Source organism: Canis lupus, chromosome 28, assembly GCF_003254725.2.
Source record: "Canis lupus dingo isolate Sandy chromosome 28, ASM325472v2, whole genome shotgun sequence".
Lineage (NCBI taxonomy): Eukaryota > Metazoa > Chordata > Mammalia > Carnivora > Canidae > Canis > Canis lupus.
In genome coordinates this window covers 5514471-5536311 of record NC_064270.1, presented here as the reverse complement: position 1 = coordinate 5536311, position 21841 = coordinate 5514471, and the positions used below count along the sequence as shown (strand labels likewise).

The 21841-nt window shown below is 40.3% G+C and overlaps 2 protein-coding genes across 7 annotated transcripts in view; both read left to right on the top strand.

Moving 5' to 3' along the window:
* The window catches only part of HTR7 (5-hydroxytryptamine receptor 7), an 86239-nt gene extending 74255 nt beyond the window's left edge, over nucleotides 1-11984 (top strand). Inside the window, exons 2-3 of one of the 2 annotated variants that reach the window (XM_025466487.3) lie at nucleotides 4205-4963; nucleotides 10306-11984. In XM_025466487.3, the coding sequence (XP_025322272.3) occupies nucleotides 4205-4963; nucleotides 10306-10348 (802 nt within the window). In that variant the 3' untranslated portion in view covers nucleotides 10349-11984. Of the gene's footprint in view, nucleotides 1-4204; nucleotides 4969-10305 lie in introns of both variants that reach the window. The other variant, XM_025466488.3, reaches the window with a different exon arrangement.
* ANKRD1 (ankyrin repeat domain 1) overlaps nucleotides 1-21841 on the top strand; it is a 524644-nt gene that overhangs the window by 128327 nt on the left and 374476 nt on the right. The gene's annotated exons all lie outside the window — the stretch shown is intronic.

Here is a 21841-nt window from a genome sequence, read left to right as displayed (position 1 = left end):
TCTCAATATTGGCTTTTGTCTTTCTTAAAAATTAACAAATGACCAAAAATTCTGTCGTCATTTAAAAATTTGCATCTTTCTGATTATGAATGAAATTGTACATTATTTCCAAGTGCTTATTGGATATTCTTATTTCTTCTTTGTTTAATTGCTTCAGTATTTTTATTGGGATGGCTGTCTTTTTCTCATTGACCTGGAAGAGATCTGTGGACTCAGAGTTTGTCTTTTGACTTTTAACTCCGCACACGATCATTTTTAATTTAAACTAAATGTCCTTTATTTGTTTTTGTTTTGTGTATAAAATTTTTTTGTCAAAAATGTAATCACTATGTCATTTTATAGTTTCAAGCTTTTGTATCATAGTTAACGAGCATTGTTCTTCCAGGATTGCAGAAATACTCCCCCATATTTCTTCATAGTAGCCTTACTTTTTTACATGATAATCTTTGATCCATCTGGGATTTATTTTTGAATAAGGAGAAATCTAAGCCAGGTTTATTTTTACTTACCCCAATTGCTAGCCAGTTGTCAGACTTCAAGAATACATACCCAATTTACTACTGATTTTAAAATGACTCATTTTCTTTTATTATTCCCTTAGATATTTGAATCTATTTGTGGGCTCTATTCTACTCAACTGACCTGTCTGAGTACTTATTACTGTGTTTGTTTCTGTGGCTTATTACTTTTTTTTTTTTTTTTTACTTTTTTTTTAAAATAGAATATGTATCCTTTTTAGATTTTCTGTTTTTAAATTTTTCAATTTTCTTCAATTTTCTTCCTTTTTAGATTTTCTGTTTTTAAATATTTACTTGATAAACTTAAAAATTATTTGGTCAAATGAAGAAAAGCCCAGCTGGAATTTTCAAGTAGAGTTGTATATTATTTTTAGATTAATTGAGGGGAAATTGGTACTTTTATAACACTGGGTTTTGTTTTTTAAAATGTTTCTCTATGGATTCAAGCATTCTCTTTGTTATTTCAGTAGCATCTTATGTATTCTTGTAGGCCCTGGCATTTAAAACATTTATCTAGATATTGTTGCTGTGAATAGAGTTATTTCTTTTTATTGTATTTCTAGTTGTTAATTGATTTAAAAAAAAACTATTGACTTTTGTTTATTTATTTTATTTCCAGACACTTTAATGAGCACTCATTTATTTTTTAAAATCATCTTTTGGTTGATTTTAGCCGTCAGTTCTCACCAGGTGGTGCCCAAGAGACTAAAAAAGTAATTATAACTACCTTACTGTAGGACATGACATGATCACTAGAGAATGGAGTCTAAAACAGGATTTTGTGGAATATAATTTGTGTACCCAGGAAGGACCAAATATGGGCCAACTCCCATCACAGAAATGCAATATAAGTCAGACTTAGTATATTAGAATGAATGAGCATGCTGTGTTTATGAGATTATTTAATATTGTGAGATGTGCTTTGGTACTCAGTTTCTCAGGATTAATCATTTTGAATTCCATATTATTTATGTGAGCATAAGAAAGGCTGGATTTAATTAGGCATGAAGATAGAATTCCCTGTTTGAGTAAGGAGTATGTGAGGGGTGAAAGGGAAAACTGAATCGAATTCCTCAAGAATAGTTTACGAGATTCTGAATTCCAGTCTTACTAATTTTTTGTATAACCCCACAAATAAAATATAACTTTTCTTGTTGAGTGATCCTACTTCCTCCTTCCAGCAAACACCAATTGCCCTATCTAGGCATATCCAACCCTCCCCATGTGAGTAGTTGTAAGATGGTCTCACAATGCCATCTGGTGGCTACCTGGGGAACTGTAGGGACTTGTCTCTTCCTGTTGGACCTCCTGCTGGGTTGGTATCCTGGAAGCTGGATCCAAGCTTGTGCCTGTGGCTATGGGCAAAGAGAGAAGATAATCAAAATCCAAGTCCTGGCAAAGCCTTGCTGGGGGAGTTAAGAAACAAGGAAGAAGCCAAAAGGCTACATCCATCCACAGGAGTCTATGGAGAGCAAATGTGAGATCTGTAAAGAGAGTTCTGGAAAGCAGTTCCAGCAGAAAATACGTGAACCAAAGCAAAACAAATAAATATATTTTAAAATTTTATTGTTATTATTTTTTAATGGAATATCTCAGAGCAGAGATCAGCTTAACTGTATGCTACCAGTCAGTTCCAACACTTTGCATCAGGAATTTCCTCATTTACCTTTTTTTTTTTTAAATTTTCTTAACAATTTTTCTGCAACTTAAAACTCAGATAATTTCAGATAATTCCCAAATGGCATTGCCCTTCCTTGCTCCCTTCTTACTTCCTTTGCTCTTTTCCCTTCCTTTGCAGCTCTAATTCTTGTGTTCTCAGGAGAACCTCCCTCTTTCTCATCCTTCATTCTGTTTGGGAACCAAACCTTAATCCTAGTTATACCTTATAAAGCTAGGGATAGTGCTGATGGGTCAGCTGTATGGAGGAAAGGGACCTAAAGGTTGTAAAATGAACCCATGCCACTAACACCTGAATCCTTGGAGAGAATCAGGAGTCCTTTCACCATTACCATGACCCGCAGTCTTCCCGTTCAACCCAACATGATTTCCTCAAGTGTCTGCATTCAAGATTTTTATCTGTTTTATTCACTGCCATATCCCCAACTTTTAAAACAGCATCTAGCTTACAAGAAGAGCATGATTAATAGTGGTTGAAGGAATGAATAAATATTCTTTATGAATGAGAAAATGTGGCTGATCCTTTTTACTAATATTTCACATTTACCTTGTTGTAAGTGCTGTGCTGATGCTAATTCTCTCTTTTTTTTTTTTTCTGATGCTAATTCTCATGGTGAAAATATGATTTTTTGACTTTTGTAGGATAATTTAAGCAAAACATGTGAGGCTATTTCTAGCACAAAATAATTGTTTTTAAAACTCCAACCCATCAACTGAGAGACTTCCAGAAAATAACCTCTTGGTAATTTGGGGGCTCTCTACCTTTTCTTTTCCTGCGTTAAGAGTCCTTTTAGGGGCAGCCCAGGTGGCTCAGCGGTTTAGCGCCACTTTCAGTCAGGGCCTGATCCTGCGTGGAGCCTGCTTCTCCCTCTGCCTGTGTCTCTGCTTCTCTCTCTCTTTCTCTCTCTCTCTCTCTCTCTTTCTCTCCCTCTGTCTCTCATGAATAAATAAATAAAATCTTTAAAAAGTATATCTTTTATATCATACACGAAAAAAAAAACAACAAAATGACCAGCTTTTTCTGGTTTTGGCTTCTTATGAGCTCTTTGCATTCTCCCTAAAATAGAAGCTAAGACCATTCAGTACAGAGAAGAAAACAAATTTGAAAAGCTGAAAATCGTTAAACATTTAACAAAAACATCTTGCTGTGTATGTTTTCTGTTTGCTGAGTCTCTTTTGCATTGGAAATCCTTGATGACAGAGATGGAGAAATATTTATTCTCTATGTAGATCGAAGCGCAGAAAAAAACATTGGCTTTACCTCCTATTTTTCAGAATTTTGCCCCTTTTTTTGTGATCCTTCTCAGGAGGGGAGAGACAAGGTAGGCTGTTCTTATTTTATAGATTGTTCTTCTGACATTACTCTTGTGTGAGAATTTTCTGGGTGTAAAAGAAAAAATGATTACTTGCTACTTTCCATTCCCAAACCCTAGGATTTCCTTAATAGCTCACAAATCTCTATGATCTTAAAGAAGTGCTTTTGCTATGGTGCAAAGGGGAAGTTAAAATGAATTCAAAGCCTGTCTGAGTTAGGACAATCCAGGAGATCAGTGGGTGTATAATATCAGAGCGTGGTAGACCTTAGTTAATTTGTGAGGATGTGTCACAACATATATGGTCACAATGTCAGGCTTGACATTTTGTTCCCGGCTGACTTCAGTGGCAGTGGTCGTGGGGGGAGGGGGGATGTTTGATCTTTGGTTCCCTGACTGTGTGGAATAGGAGAGGCTACAAGGTAGGAGAAGACCAGGGCCTAGCATTATGGACAGAGGGCCCCCAGGCTGATTGCTGGCAGCACCTCCAGATGATTGTATGACCTGGAAGGAAGGAGGTAATATCTCAGAGCCTTTGTTTGCCTCTCAGTAAAATGGGAATTAGGATGCCTCCCTAGAAGGGCTATCCTGAGGAATGGAGCTGCGGGGGAGAAAGCCTGGCACCTGGCTAGTGGTGCTTCTGGTTGCTCAGGTGTGATCATGGAGTCACACGTTGGCTTTCCGTTTCTCCCCTAGGTACCTTGGGATCACGAGGCCACTCACGTATCCCGTGAGGCAGAACGGGAAGTGCATGGCCAAGATGATTCTCTCCGTCTGGCTTCTTTCGGCCTCCATCACATTACCACCGCTCTTCGGATGGGCTCAGAACGTAAACGATGACAAGGTGTGCTTGATCAGCCAGGACTTTGGCTACACGATCTACTCCACGGCGGTGGCATTCTATATCCCCATGTCTGTCATGCTGTTCATGTACTACCAGATTTACAAGGCCGCCAGGAAGAGCGCTGCCAAGCACAAGTTCCCCGGCTTCCCTCGGCCCGAGGAGCCAGACAGCATCATCTCCCTGAATGGCATGGTGAAGCTCCAGAAGGAGGTGGAGGAGTGTGCCAACCTTTCAAGACTCCTCAAGCACGAAAGGAAAAACATCTCCATCTTTAAGAGGGAGCAGAAAGCAGCCACCACCTTGGGCATCATTGTTGGGGCCTTCACGGTGTGCTGGCTGCCGTTCTTCCTCCTCTCCACAGCCAGGCCCTTCATCTGCGGCACTGCCTGCAGCTGCATCCCACTCTGGGTAGAGAGGACATTTCTGTGGCTGGGCTATGCAAACTCTCTCATTAACCCTTTTATATATGCCTTCTTCAACCGGGACCTGAGGACCACCTACCGCAGCCTGCTTCAGTGCCAGTACCGGAATATCAACCGCAAGCTGTCGGCGGCAGGCATGCACGAGGCCCTGAAGCTCGCCGAGAGGCCCGAGAGACCCGAGTTTGTGCTGTAAGGTCACTTATCACTATTTTCCTTTTATCCCCCCACCCCTGGTCTGGAAGTTCTCAGAGTATATCACAGGGGGCTTCCTGAATCAGTAGCCAGCTTCTTTCCTACCAGCAGATCAGATTGGGATTGAGGATACTATAGACTCCAGTCTTCCAGCCAACGGAGTTCCCAAAGCTAAAGTCAGGTACTTACAGGGACAGGAAGTCAGGACTGATTTGTCAATGAATTACAGTCAGTGTGATGGGCAGGGAAGGTGATGTTTCCCATCCTTTTCCCATAAACAATGTTGGAGTCATGTCCTGTATCTCCCTTTCTTGTAACATTGTTATTGTTGTTTTGCTCTTACTCTTATATCCAGTAAAGCTTTTTTGATGCCCTCCTCCTTCACTGATAAAGTCCTTTGAGAAAGGGAGCAAACTCACATGAGCTTAAAGGAAGCAGCCTGGAACAAAGGAGAGTGGAGAGCATGGGGACATGCCAAGATGAGGCAGTCTTGAAAGCTACAGAGCTTTTAGGAAGCGCTGCCCACCTTTGGAGGAGGAGAGAACCCTGTAGAGGGTGAGTCTGTCTGGGAGGCCTCTGACTTTCCCAGAAGCAACTGCAGTAGGTGTTAGAATCTCAAGAAGGATCAAAGAGGGCCAGTGGTGATAAAGAATGGGTATTTCACATGCAACCCACTCACTGAGTTTGGCATGGTAATGAAGGAAGAAGACGACAGAGTAATTAGGGTTGTCTGCACATCACACCCTGATTTTGCTTTAAATCTGAGGCAGAGGCAGCATCTTCCTGTTTGTAAAGCTGTTTGAGGGCAAAGAAATTGGGACGAGAAGATGGAAGGTGCTGGTAAGAGATCAGTGTTGAGCATGAGAGGAGGAGGCACTGCTCTTCACTGGACCCAGAGGGAGGGAGCAGCCGGAGAACCATGGGCCGCCAGGCATCTTGTCCAGACCCTTCATTTGACAAAAGAGGTAATAGATTGGGGGCTAATGTGGCCCTTAGTGAGCTAGGACACTCCTAGGTCTAGATCCTATCTCATCTGAATCTTACTTCTAGAAATTCTTCCTTAATTAAATTCCTTTATGTGTAACAACCATGGCAAAGGACACATTCCTGCTCTTGCTATCCCAGAAAAATAGCCCTGCTCCAGGACACTAAAGTGCCCTCAAGCATCACAGCATACAACGGAGGCTCCCAACCTAGGATACTCCCCAAATGACAAATAACTGAAAATCTCCAGGACTCAGCCTATTCCCTAACTTCACTAGCACAGCATCCATGGATATTTGCCTCTGGGTCTTTAGCTAGTATGGAGCATTAGGTATGATGGGGGTCAGCAAACTTTCACTCTGAAGAGCCAGATAGTAAGTGTGTTAGGCTTTGCTAGAGATAGGTCTCTTGAGAAAGCAGTCATAGACACAAGTAAGCAAATGAGCATGGTCATGTACCAATAAAACTTTATTTACAAAAAGTTCAACAGCCAGTTGAATTTGGCCCATAGGTGATAGTTTGCTGTTCCCTGGTCTAAGAAAATGACTATCCTCTCATTACATCTCATTCTACTTGATTTATAATGATTGTATTTATAATTATAGAATACGAAAATCATTTGGAATGATTGCCTAAATCTCCATTAACTTCCGGAAATTTCTAGTAAGAGATTTGGAGTAGCTGCTGTTTTAAAAAATCAATACCAGGCAGCTTTCTAGTCAGTTACAGTGTGGGAAGACTCCTTTTGAAATTTGTGCCTATAACTGTTCCATGCACTGAGAAGGATGCAGAAAATATGTGATGTTTTTCTGGTCCTGCATATGTTTCTGTATATTTCTGTTGGACAGTCTGAGCATAAACACACAGGTATGCACAGTCACCCTTTTTGTAATAAGAGCAAAGGAGAGGTAGAAACAGGAAAAACTGTAGGATTCAACGGAGAAGAAAATAACTCAGAGTTTACCCTAACCCTGATCAGGGAAGACTTTGGAGAATATGGGCATTCATGTAAAGGCATTGGTATGGGGCCTTCTGCAAAGGACAGTCAGGCTGGCACTGAGGTTTGATATGGGGCAAGATTTGGAGATCCAGTGGAAAGGTAGAATGAGATAAAATTGTGAAGGCTCTCCTATTCTAGCCCCAGCAATTTGGGATTTGGGTATAGATGAGTAGTTTTCAGCCAGAGTTGGTTTTGCCCCCAGAGGACATTTGACAATGTCTAGAGATATTTTTGGTTATCACAGTTAGGGGAGAGGAGGACCTACTGCCATCTCATAGGATGCTGTTCAACATCCTGTAATATAGGCACTGTCACTCACAATAAAGAATTACCCCACATTCTGTAATACTGAAGTTGCAAAAACCGTGGTGTGGACAGAGGGGAGCCATTGCCTGAATCTCTGCACATAGGAGAACAGGAATCATCAAAGTGATGGAGACTGATCCAGAGGCACCAGGTGATATGAATCAGAAGGTAGAGGCTGGAAGTAAAGTTTCTTCAGTGGCTGGTTTTCCCCAGAAACATGTGAGGCCTTTCATGTGCAAGGCATGATGCCAGGCATGTCAGAGGGTAGAAAGATAAAGAGGTGACAGTCCTTGTCTCTGGAAGCTCACAGTCCAGTGGGCTGGGTAGATGTGGTGATAGTAGTTAGTAAGACAAGTAATCAGAATATCTCATACTTGTATTCAAGCACACACCAGCTGAAGAACCCAAACAATTCATAACCTTACTGGAGTTTCTGGAAGAATGGCTGGTGTCCAATCCAGAGCTCATGGCAAGCCTTCTCAGGATCCTTTATCTCCCCGCCCTGACCTGTCTCTCCAGCACCCACATGTCTTGGCCAGCCTACAGACTCAGGGTTCCTCCCTCTCTGGCTGCTTGGGTTTTAATCTTGTTCATTTATGCCCCTAACTGCCTTCTTGGCTCTATTTTTGCCTCCTACATAATATAATGGCTTTCTTCCTTTTCTGTGTAAACAGTCTACTAGACTGTATTGCTACATCCAAATATCTACCCATTTCTTCCCATTTTCTTGATCAGCACAGTGAGACTCAGGAGTCCAACCGGCACTTGGGTAGGGAGTGAAAAGAGAGAAAAGACTATGCATGCTTTGCTGCTAATCTTAATTCACTTTGTCACCTTTTCACAAGTATCCGAATCTGGCAATATAAAACCAGGTGTGAGAATGTGATATAAACAAGAATTCTTTTGTTTTTCTTTTTAATATGACCACCTTATTTATGGAGGTGCTTTCGAATGCTGTAAATTGTTTTTAAGTGTCACATTGTGATGATTTTCGTTCTTTGACACTGTTATTGTGAACAGTATAGAAAGGCAGTTATTAAAATACTTTCATATGAAAGAATTTCATGAAATTGTTTTGAAGTAGCTCTTCTTTTGCCTCTCCTTTCTCCTCAGTGATCATATTGCCTTTCTCTTCAAAAAGCCTCTTATAATCCCTGTTGATTGCACTGGTGAGTTGTAGTAGAGTAACCTTGGGTTCCTTTTATGAATTCTGTCAATCTGCTGCTCCAGGCTTTGTGCTGAAGCTTTTGAGTTTCAGGGTGAATCTACCTTTTCTTTATGGAAACCAGTGATTAAAAAAAAATTCAAATGGAACTGGGAGGAAGCCCCAAGTTGGGCTTCCTGCTCATCCGGGAGTCTGCTTTTCTCCCTCTCTTTCTCTCTCTGTCTCTCTCCCTGTGCCCCTCCCCACTCACTACTCCTTTTTTTTCTCTCTCTTTTTCAAATAAATAAATAGATAAATAAAATCTTTAAAAATAAAAATCAAGCAGTACAGATGGGTATATAAGAAAAATAAGCCTGGGCGAAAACTATCCCTGGGGGAAATCAGAAAGGAGGGGATATTTGGAGTGGGCCTTGAATAAAGAGCAGGAATTTAAGAAGAAGGGATGGCAGGGATGGAAGTGGAGTTGGGCCTACTCAAAGCAGTTGGGACAGTATGGACAGAGGGGCAGAGATGTGGGTGCAGGTAGATAAGGCAGATAAGGAACCTGGAGTGGATCTTCAGCAGTCCCTGGAAGCCAAGTGAGTCCTCCTTCAACATGGAGGACCAGGTGGGCAGTGTGGGTCAGGGGAGAGACGAAGTCTTTTGAACAGGAGTGAGACCAGGACAGGGCTTCACAATAGGAGAAGGGAGATGAATTAAGAGACCAATATAAAAATGGGATCCTTTGTCATGAGGGCCCACAAGAGGAGCGTGGCACTGAGACCAGGAAAGAGGCCAAGGATGTCTATATGTTCAGTACTGGTTGACTTGCAGGTGGGTTGTGAGGGCAGGGGAGTCAGACGGTGCTGCCACTTGAGACCTGGAGGGATTCAGTCCATTTCATAAACCAGTGTGAACAGAGCTGTGCTCAGCTGTAGAGAAGTATAGTCTCTCCTCTATGCTGAGACAGGTAGAGTCCTCAGGCTAAGAAGAGGGGGAGCATCGTCTGGGACACACCTATTTCCATTGCCCACTCCCACAAACCCAGGAGCCTAGAGCTGTGGTCTTAGCTGCAGCATGGTGCTTCTCTTCAAGCACTGTTCTGGGAGGTGACGGACAAAGCAAGAGGTGATATCTTATGGAGACACTGATCCTGTCACCAGGAAAAACCCATCTGTCCAGTCTTGAAAGCCAAGTGAGAGTAGTACCGTTGTTGGGATGGAGAGACTAAGCCTAGGGTTGCAGTGCCAGGTCCTGAAACCTCAGTAGACCGAAGTCTCAAGCTCGCAGATAGTGTTTGGTAAGCTGAGTCCTATGAAGGTATAGAATTAGGGGACTGTGGATCTGGATGGAATGTGGCTCTACACCAAAGAGAAAGAGACTTTCCCTCAACTGTTGGCCAAGACTTCTCCATGACTCACTCACTTCTGTGAATCTGGGAGGAAGGAAGTGAGGGAGATGGAGTTTCCCAGTCTTTGCACACATGTCTTTCTATGATGCATACTCCTAGGCCTGAAGGGAAGAACACTTCTCATAAGTGGTCATCGTTATTCTTTTCATGTGGGGCAAGTGCAGTAGTATTTTGCAAAGATTTTTGAGAGTGGAGCCATTTTTGGCTGCAGCCATATTATAAAAGTGGATTTCTAAATGGGTTATCTGGGGCCAATTTACAAATGTATTAAGGCCCTGGGAACTTATAGACGTCATGAAATTTATGAAAAGAGCCACAGCATTCTTTCCTTCCCTTTAGAGAAGCTCCTATAACCCCTTAGAAGCCACAAATAATTCAAATTACTGAATGCTGTAAACATTAAATCCATTCACCCCAAAATGAAAACTCATATTTATGGTTTTGCTAAATCATTGTCTGGTCTTCTCTCTCTCTCTCTCTCTCTCTCTTTACAGACAAAACTCTGACTACTGTAGGAAAAAAAGTCATGATTCATGATCAAAAGTGGAATAATGGAGACAAAATGAACAAGGCAAGACAGAGATGGAAACATAACCATTTGCTGAGCCCACAGAATGGAGCGTGGCTTGTCCTTTCCTGGGGTAGCTGAAACGTAACAACCAGGGTGATCTGTTGTACAAAGCATATGATGAGGGAGATGGTAACCTCTTGTCCTTCTCTGTGGATCAGTGCTGTGGTGTGCCAAGGAAAACAGTTCTCAGTTTAAGACAGCCAGATCAGCTCATCAGTAAGCACACAGACAGAGCTGAGTCCCAGAAAGGAAATGGTTTCTGGTGCTTTGTGTACATCCAAGCCCCTACAAATTGAAGAAGGTTCCAATGCAAACTTCCCATGCTTCCAAGTCTAGGCATTGTGGTGAATATTCAGGAATCATTCATGAGACAGAATGTATTTTGTGGTAGGACAGAAGGGTGTTTTTCCAAGCAAACTGTGATAAGCCTAGTGTTGAATATGTTGCATGTCCGTGTTAGAAAACAGAATCCCATCATCAGCTAATACAAATGATGTCCCAGAGCAGTGTCTGGTTAAAGCTTCTGTCAACTAGTTTTGCTTTTTTGCAGGGTCCCTATGACTTCCACACCAATGTACTTTTCTTTGTTTAACTCATTTATTGTTATGGTATAACTCAGGAACAGATCTCAGGATGGAGAGAATCAGAAAACCTGAATAAAGCTTTTCCTCACACTTCTTCTGAAGGGTCCTGAGGGATGAAGGGGATGCCTTCCATGAGGCTTTGTGCCTGAATAAAGAAGGAGTGCTACCTAACTGCACTGTCTACCAGCATGGTTGTTGGCATACAACTTTTGGCTGTTATGTCCACACAAATGCAGTGGGCTCATGGGCTAGTTGATAACTGTGTGTCTTTGGGGGAGGAAGTGTGGGAATAATGGGGTTTCCCTGGAAGGTTGTGATGCTTTTGGGGACAGAGCATCAATGTGTTAATTCTTGGGCAGTGTTGTATTAGAGTGAATTGTGTAAATTGGAGGTAGCCTGGGCTGCTACTGGGAAACACTCAGAACACTATTCTCTCCCTACAGGAGAATTTGTTTTTTGTGTTCTCTGTAACCTAAATCAGATGTGTGCCTGGCCCATTCTGTTCTTCTTCCTCCTCCCCCCCATCCCCAAAGCGAGAGACATTAGGGCAGGTAAGGACACAGAAGAGGCCCCTTTGTGGATAGTATGTTTTTAAAAATTACACTATGTAATACATAATGAGACAGGAAGTTGGTGGATCAGATGAGTACCTCCAAGGGGAGAAAGCAAACGCAAACCTTCGTTAGATAAAAGAGAACTGACAGAGAAAATTATTTTTCTACAAGGAATGTAGCTGTTCTCTCACAGGATAATGTGGAATTCCAATGTGGATTATGGATTTCTTCCTCTTTCACTGACATTGCATCTCACCAGACACAAGGAAGGGTCTGGAAGGGGAGGTGGGCACGGTCTTTTCAGATAAAGCGTGTACAAATTCCTGAACCATGAATTTGCAAAAGTGACTGTATATACTTATATTCATAATTTAAATGATTAATTCTGGTCAGATAAATGTTGTTAAATTTGAAAATGTTTTATTACATTACATCAAATAAAGTTTATTTGTAGCTGTAATAAAGCAACCTAAGTAATGATTTTTAATTGAAGGTCTGCTGTCATAGCTGTCATAAATATTCTGTATGTAAATAGCAGAAGGCCAAGCCTTGAATGTTTTGCTAAAATCCTAATGGGTAGTTAAGACAGTCTCTAATGAACTGCATTTCACCGTGAGGATTTATTCAGTTTATAACTTTTTTTAAGAATGACTGTTCATTCCTTGATTTAATTAATGGGCACTTATTGGCCTTCTGCTACATTCAGCACTGTGGACATCAAGGGAACAAAGATGGGTAAAACAAGTTTTAGGAAGTGTGCCATCAAATTGAAGGCAGACATTTCTCAGATAGTCACTGTATCATAGAGTGAGGGCTATGGCAGTGTGTAGGGAATCACAAATGCCCGTAGTGTAAGACAAAGTATTATGGTTAATTGGATTGGTCCAGCTTTTCAAATGGGTTTGCTTAATTTTTTTTATTATGACCTTCGTTGTTGAAATTGGCTCTTTCTCATGCCTAACCTGCATGCCTGGGTATTGAACTCTGCCTTATTCCGGCTACAGGGGCAGGACAGTGTAGGCTGTGTTCTATGTGCAAAGCAGCCAAATGAAAGGAGAAAGTAGAAATTGAGAGAGAATGAGAGAAATATCGAACAACTTATACTACTTCACACATGACATAATTTGTGCAAAGGTACAGCTTTTGTTTTAACCCAGAATTGGGAAAATCATGGAAAGAAATACTTTACACATATTTTATGACTGTTCAGCAAGAATGGCTGTTATGACTAATCTCTTTTTTCACTCAGAGATATCAGCTGTCATCCTGCAAGGCTGGGTATTGGGAAATGGTGCTTAGGAAAGAGTACTTGTAAGCTGTCACTTAATGACTATTGCTTTAGTGTCTGGTTTTATTATGTAAATGTTAAGCAGGGATACTCATAGAGTTTTAGGTTTTCTGGAAAGGGTTTCATAATTCTTAAAGCCTTTACGAGAGTGTCATGTGCTTGAGGTTCTTGTATATATTTTCAATGATCATGTTTTCATGCAGGTTTATTAGATTCATTGATTATAGGCATATCAACAATATGAATAGAATGCACAGTTTTTCAGATAGTTTATGCTAATATATAATGATTGCTTGAATTGCCATGAATTGGAGGAGGTAGAATTTTCCTTGCAGCATTTTGACTGTCAAAGGAGTCCTTAATTTAATGGATAGAGATATTTACAGATCCTGCATTTTGTTAACTGTCTATGCTTCCCACCTCAGGGCCTTCACACATGCTTTCCCCCTCTGTCTGGAATATTCAACCTATTTTCAATTATTAATGTATATCTGCATCATTGTTTAGTAATTCTTCAGGGGCAGGAGCTGTGTCTATTTTCCTCATCAATATGCCCAGCACTTTGCACTGTGCTTACAACATATATAGGAGGCATGTAAAAAATATTTCTTAATGGGAAGGAAAGAAGGAAAAAAGGAGGGAGAGAAGGAAAGTGGGAGAGAGAAAGAGAAGAACCAGAGTATTCTAGGGATCCTTTTTAATATTCAGATGGGACTATCGAGGAAACCTGGTATGATCAAGTGACATGTTCAGTGAGTGGGACAGAAGGGAATTATGTTCTCCTGTGTGCAATGTAGGGCAGGCTGTGTACTACATGGAGCTGCTGCTTTTGCATGAGCTTCTATATCAAGAGAGCAACCTTTTCTTAGTTTTCTGTCTTAGTAGAGTAGAACCATGTGTGTCTTATGGCCCATATGTTGAAACTTGTTTACAGCTAGCCAGCTGGTCCCTACCAGCCCACAAAGAAGCCATTCTGAAACTTTCAGGGGGTCAGCACGTTTAGGAAGCGCTAGGAGAAATGCATGTATTGTGATGTCATTTCTTACTTTCATCCAAGCAGTGTAGATGACAAAAGGGAAATCCGGTCTGACATTTGGTGTAAAGCAGGCAGACCTTGAGAACCAACTTGGGATCCAATTCACAGAGACAAAAATTTATTTAATTGGATCTCTCTTTAAACTTGCTTTGTCTACATTTTCTCTGGAGAAGAAAAGTAATTTCTTAATTAAAAAAAAAAAAAAACTTTGCTTTTTAAGCTCCTGCTGGTGAAATAAAAAATTCTTTAAAAAACATTGCGTATGCAGTCCAAGCAATGGAGATGTGATGTGATCATCAATAAAAAATGTAAAAGCAAAATATTACTATGCTAATCTGAAGCAGAAAGTGCGGGAGGTTGACAGCCATCGGAAATAGTTGCAGATAACAATTATGTTGGGTATTTGGCATTAAAATACCAATGCTGAGTTGAGGGAATTAAGACATATTGTAACTATTGCTCTCTAAAAGCACGTGAAGTCTTAGACTCTATTCAAACTATAAAATCGATGCTCAGAAATTATAGTACAAAAGGAAAGTAATGGACAAGAAATAAGATGCTGTAAAGAAAGGAAAGTCTAAAATCCATTGTTCTTCCTCTAAGAAATTCATTCATTCTTCCACTCATTTATTCCAATACACATTTATTAATATGTCAGAGACTGAATACTAGAACCTAGTGGTGAGTAAGACAGAATTGATCTCCATTCTTATGAAGCTAAAAATCTAGCAAGGAAGCTGAATGTTATTTAACACAAACGATTATAATCCAGTGTGATATGTGTTATGATAAAGCAAATAGAAGGAGGTTCAGAAAGAAGTGCACACTTCAAATATTGATGTGAACATTTAAATCTCAATGGAGGAGAGAAGTTATAATCCAAAGTATGGATGGTAAGAAATATCTAGACTTTATCTTTGATGTATATTATGTAATATTTTTAATGGTACCAAATTACCTTTCTTAATTACATTTTTATTGGGCTCTTATTAAAATTCTCTTTTTTCTCTAAATCCACACAGTCTCACAATGGGAGAGATGGTGCAGAGCAACAACAAGACAGCAGAAAGTCTGCTGTGCACATAAAAGTTTGTAACCTGTAGGAAAAAGATAGAACCATATCCACAGAGAATTGTAGAATCTCATGGATGATCTAATATAACATCCTACTGTTTAGCAGGTGAGAATGTGCTAAAATAGAGTGGTGTTTTGTCTGAATTTGTTTAAAGGAGTGTGGTGGAAAATAGTGCTCTTTGGTAAAAAAGTTTAAAAAAAATCTGTCGCATAGCTGTGCGTTCACAAAATATAACAAAATTACAGGAAAAAGTGAGGTAAAAATACAAAATAAAAGTTCAATTTTTTTTCTCATTAGTTTTAGTAGACATAAAATTACAGTTCAGTAAATATAGTTAGAACAAACATAACACAGAGAAAAAGAAAAAAAATCACAAAAACTGGGCATTGTCCCCTGAAAGTGTACAGTTATGGAAAACCAAGCAGTTTCTGGGCTAGGAAATGACCAGCACAACCATGACACACTCAGGACACTGTGTGCCAGGCTCTTCCACAGGATATGCTGTGGTGTGTGTGATGCAGGGAGGTCACTCACTCAGTTCCCTGACTGAGTCGCTATAGAGCTTCTTAAACATGAAAACTTCTAGACCCTCTTTTTGGAAATTCTGATTCATTATGTCGGGTGCAGCAGAAGGTGAAGAGAGCTGTTAGCCAACCTACCAGCTAATTCTGGTGCAGCTGAGTTGGGTTCCAAGAGTTGAGAATTGCTACTCCCAAACATGCTGACAAACTGAATCATGTAGTGGATTCTGTGTGCAGTTAGTGTGGAAGAGCATAATTAATATGAAATAATAATATCTAAGTTATTTATATACAGTTCTAACATCTTGTCAGAGAAATACACAAGATGCTCACAAATTCTCTTACATACTCTTTAGTACTCTGTTCCTGCTAGTTTTTAGCACCAAAAATCCAGAAATTTTGTTGAAAATAACCCACAGGTCACCTTAGATCATTTCAATTATATTTAAAGACATGGATTTTGGTTTTAAGAACAGACCTGGCTAGTTCCTACATTATTGAGTAATTCCTGGCGTGAACTGATTAATATTGGTGCTAGCACAAGGTCAGCTGAGAATCAATGTATCACCTCTATATCCCCATGCCAAGTAGCTGATCCAATGTTTGTCAACAAAGCAAAGACTAGATCTTTGAAAATATGTGTTGCATATTAGCCATCGAGAATCAGAAATTGATATTGGCCAAAGTCCATGCTTTTACTAATATGTGTGTGTGTGTGTGTGTGTGTGTGTGTGTGTGTGTGTGTGTGTTATGGCAGTAATGAATATAGCTCACATAGGTTGAGTATTTATTACTCATCACTCATTCTGATAATCCTCACAACAACCCTATTGGGATTGTTATCTCCATTTCACGAGAGACCTGATGCTTGTAGAACTCAAGGACATCAACCCAGATTAGCAAAACAGCCCTCCAGCTGATGTGTCCCTCTTTCTTATATCCTCCCTTCCATTCCACAAAATGCATCTCAGTGGTACCAACTGGTTTTGTGGTTCTGAATATATGTGTCTGAACCCTGAGAGATTCTTGGGTCACTGAATTCCCCAAAGCAGTTGTTGAAGGTTAAAGCCCCAATCACAGAAAGGAGGCAAAGGTTGTGACTGCTACTTCCTAATCCTATTCTTGGATTCCTCCCTATCTGGGTACCTAGCAGCTCAGCACTCTCTCCCAGTTTGCAATTCTATTGCAGCCTGCCTGTGATGGTTAATTTTATGTGTTAATTTGACTGGGTCACAGTGTGCCCAGAGACTTGGCTAAACATTATTTCTGGGTGTGTCTATGGGTGAAATTAGCATTTGAATCCATAGACTGAGCAGATCACCCTCCCCAGTGTGAGTGGGCTATATCCAATGTCTAGAGGGTCTGAATAGAACAAAAATTTGGAGAGTGGGAGAATTAACTCTGCCTGACTGGGACAGAACATTGGTTTTTTCCTGCCCTTGGACTGGGACAACCGGCCTTCTGTTTCTCAGACCTTCGGACTTGAACTCAACTACACCACTGGCTTTTCTGGATCTCCAGCTTATAAACAGCACACTGTGGGACTTCTCAGCCTCCATAACCATGTGAGCAATTCTTTTTAATAACTCTCTCTATATAAAACTCTATACATACATTATATGTATGTATATATTACTATAAATATATCAATGCAATACTTGTTTACATGTATATAAATATATATATGATATATATATCATATATATATATCATCAATAAGCTATGTGTAATATATATAAAATAACTTACTGGTTCTGTTTCTCTGAGGAATCCTAATATACTGCCCTAATTGCTATTGCTCTATAATGTGTGCCTTTCTATATTCTCCTCATTAAAACTTTTCTGTGTCCCACTCTCTTATCTTCTGATGTCTCTAAACTGTCAGCCAATTAGTCAAATACACGAATCCATATTTGGGGGCAATGTCCCCTTCTTACAGGATACATAGTTAACTGAGACAAGCAATCCCTTGGATCAATGTCTGAAACCTGAGAGAGTGTTGGTAGGAATTTCAGATAGTGTGATAAATTGGTGGTGGCAATAGCAGCTTAAATCATACCTGTGTGCCTCCTTCTTACCTAGGATTCTGTGAATCCCATAGCTGTTTAGTTACTTACAGACCCCCAGGGGCCCTGTAGCTGAAAGCATGCTGTTATCCAGATCCGTCTATGTGACCTGGTCAGGTCTTTCTCCTGTTCACAATGGAGCCAACAACTAGTTTTTTATTTTATTTTGTTTTTTAAATTTGTTTAGTTTTTTTTAAAGATTTTATTTTTAAGCAATCTCTATGCCCAGCGTGGGGCTCGAATGTACAACCCTGAGATTCAGAGTTGCACACTCCACTGACTATGTCAGCCACGTGCCCCAACAACTACTAGCTTTTGAAAACAAAAATGATTTAGGTTATTAAATAACAGCTGAGATTTGTCAGGGAGGCTTGGCCAGTTGCCCCCATCCTGGTCTCTGTGGAGACGGGCTTCAGTGAGACAGCTTTAGCTGCTCTTCTGGCCAAAGACAGCAATTCCAGGGAAAAATGTTTACTGTCACCCCCATTATTCCATCAACTTCCTCACAATGGCTCTGTATGAAATGTTAGAATATATTTTGGAAGTGGAGATAAAATTACCACCTGAAACTATTCTGGGTGGATGAATCAAAGATCACTCTTTATACTGCTTATTTTCCTGGCTCTTAGAAAGTTAATTGCAGCAAGCTTTTAAATACTGGCTTTTTAACTTTTCTAAAAAAAAAAAAAAAAAAGATTCAGTTAATTAAATCAATTAAGGGAAAATTGGGCCTAATTCCCATTCATCCATTTGGATCATGCAAAGCACAGATTTTTTTTGGATGAAAACCATCCCTTAAATATTATAACATAAATTGTAGTGGGGCATGCAAGTTTATGGCCATACTATGTAATTTAGACTGAGATAGAATGTCTTCATTTCCATATCACCACACAAAAATAAAAAGGACAAAAAGGACACCCATTTATGTAATTTATCTACCACTGGTGAGGACACATAAGAAAAAGACATGTTTTCATGAAAAGAACCAGAGTTTTAGAATGATCTTATTATATAAGTTTGAGTTTCTGAAAGAATAAAGCAGAGCTTTTAAATTTGATATTTTAAAAAAAGTGGAAAAGAATGAAGTATAATAAATACTCATCTATTATGTTGTCATTTTGTCATATTTCAAGTCCTTATGAATAAAAAAATTAATGGACAGTTAAGGACCCCTTTTGTACTTTTCATTAAAGATGTATAACCCTGGACAAGCACTCTAATCTCTGTTTCTAAGTATCAGTCACTTCCTCTATAAAACGGAGATAATACCATCGTTACCTTATGGAGTTGTCAAAAGGAGTAAATGAGTAACTGTAAAGAGTGAAAAACAGAGCCTGACCTGCCACTGCACAAATGCTATCCTTTGCCATTGCTCTTACTCGTCCTCCTTAACCCCATTCTTCTGCCAGAGGCAGGCACTTTCCTCAAGTTACTCTACATCCTTCTAATCAGTGCTTATCTGCTTTTAATGCATGATGGTTACATTTAAAAAAATTAACCTGTGTAATTTTATATGTATTGCATACTGTGTCTACCATCCTTCTGCAGCTTGCTTTTTTCTCAGTGCTAGGTTTTTGAGATCTCTTCATATTGGGAGTTACAGATCAGGCTTACCCATTTTAATTGCACTATAAAACTTGGTTACCTAAATATTCAGTGACTAATTCCACCATTTTTGATCTTATGGGCATTTAGTTGATGTCTAGGAAACTATAAAAAATGCTGCTGTGAGCATTTATTGATGTGCCACCTTATGTATATTAGGGAATGTTTCTGCTATATGGGGCTTCCCAGCCCTTTGCACTTGAGTCACTGCCAGATGTTTCTGTACCTCTAAACCAAGGCTGCCCTAAGAGCTGATAAGGTATCTTATGGCACAATCACAACCCATTTACCCATTTAGTGCAGACCTGTTGGGAAACTCTGCCCAGAATACTGGTCTTCAAATTTAGGGTATGTGCACTGTGCCAATATCAACCTCCACCCCACCTCATACACACACATAGGCATGCACGCACACATCCTAGAATTTTCCCAATATGGATAGTTTATGAAAGCATAGATTTCCACATCCTAAACTTGACTTACCTGAGGACCACATGCAGTGTCCATCTCCTCATTCACCAACCATTGTCCAAAAGAAAAGTCTCTTACCCACTGAATATCTTACTATAGTGCTGCAAAGGGACAATTCAAAATATTGGGATCCTCATAGTCTTCATCAATTGAACCCTTTTAGGTCTGCAGTGAAGCCTCATGTCTTTCCTTGCACATATCTCTGTTAAAGGCAAAAACTTGTATGGATTTTAAAATTCAGTTAAAAGGGTGTCTAGTTAAATTTCAATTTCAGATAAACAGCAGGAAGTTTTGTATTATTTTAGTATAAGTATATCCTGAAGTAGTATGTCTCAAAATGTACCATGGGAACATTTATATTAAAAAGATTGTTGTTAACTGAACATCAAATTTAATTGGGCATCCTGAGGGAGAAGAGGCAAGATGGCAGAAGAGTAGGGGTTCTCAAGTCACCTGGCCCCATAACCTTACCTAGATAACTTTCAAAACATCCTGAACACCTACGAATTCAACCTGAGGTTTAAAAAGAGAACAGCGGGAATGCTACAGAGAAAAGGTTTTGCTTCTAACAAGGTAGGAAGGTGAAAAAATAAAAACAAGAATAAAGTGGGGGTGGGGGGAACCATGAGTAGCAGGGCTAAACAGAGCAGTGAAAGCTTCCGGGACAGGGAAGCCCAGCCCCGGAGATGCGGGAACTTTAAAAATCCACGCTGGATTTTTCCCAGATGGAAAAGTGCTTAGCGGGGAAATCGGGCAGAATCACAGGAGGGGCAGTGAAGCCTCCAGATTCCTGGAGTCACTAATAGAGGAGGGGCGCCCGGAGGAAAGCTTACCACAAACCAGGGGCTGATCTCGGTAAAGGGCTGGAGCACCGCAGGTCTCAGAGCATTTGGGAGAAGCTGGTTGGTTGGTTAGGCAGGATGGCTGGGAAGCATCCTTTACCCTAGAGCCCAGCTCCAGATAGTGGTGGCTTTGAGAGAGGCGGTCCCTGGGAGTGTGGGTCCAGCAGCACAGGGCTCCAGATCCCAGGGCACCCTAGTGGACAAAGCCAGTGATCCTTCACTCCCCCTGGAACAGGTGGAATTGGGGAGGGCACAGGACAGCAAGGACTTTCCTGCTGCTGGGCGGCCCCAAGCTGTGCAGGTCAGTGCACCTGCACCTGCCCCGGGAGCACCTAGGCCAGTGCAAACTGGGAGACTCTGGTTAGTTACTCATGGGGAGCTGACTCCAGAGCTGGAAATCTGGCTGCCACCAGTGTTGTTGTTCCTCTTTGTTTCTCCTTGTGCCTGGGAGAGGCAGGGGGCCAGGTAACAGACCTCACAGGGTAAACAGCTTGCACTGAGCCCGGCACCTGATGGGGGGCGGGGCATTTCCGCCTAGGCACAGACACCTGAGAATCAGTGCAGCAGGCTTCTGCCCCAGAAGACCGGCTGGAAGAACAAGGGAAGAGCAAATTTATTGACCAAGCAGCACTGGAAATCTCCAGGATGAGGAAAAATAATATACAGAACTAGAAGGTGCCCCCTTTTATTTTCTTCTTTTTCTTTTCCTTTTTCCATTACTACTCATTTTTATATCAGACTAAAAATTTCCAATATTTTTTCTTTTTTCCCACGTTAACTGCAATATTTTACCAGCTCTTCATTTTTAACTTTTTTCCTATTTGACTCATATTTCTACAATTACATGTCTTAGATATATTTTTCACTTCTGGATTCCCTTCAATGTATTCAATTTAATTTTGGTAGATATACGAGATATGGGTTTTTGTTTTGTGGGGGTTTTTTTGTTTTGTTTTTTCTGCTTTGTTTTGTTTTACAATGGTGGAAATTAGTACCTTCTAAAATGTGATCAACATACACCCAGAACAAAGTGGAATACCATGCTGGTTCATTCTCTGAGATTATATTATCTTTTCCTTCCCATTCTGCCCCCCTCTTTTATCTTGTCATGTTGGGGCTTTCTATAAATATTGCTGGTTTATATAAATTTGGGATTGAGCATCTTCTAACATACAGAAGAAAATACACTCAGAACCAAGAGGATAACCTTCTAGGACCCCTCAGGTAGATTACGTTCTCTCTTCATTACCACTTCTTAACCACCACCATCCCCCTCCCTTTTTTTTCCTCTTTTATTTACCTACCCCCCCCTTTTTTTTCTTTTCTTTTTTCTTTTTTGTGATTTTTGGTCTTTTATTTTTACTACTGTGTTTTAAAATTTGCTTTTCATTTTAGTGGTCCTTTTGTTTTATTT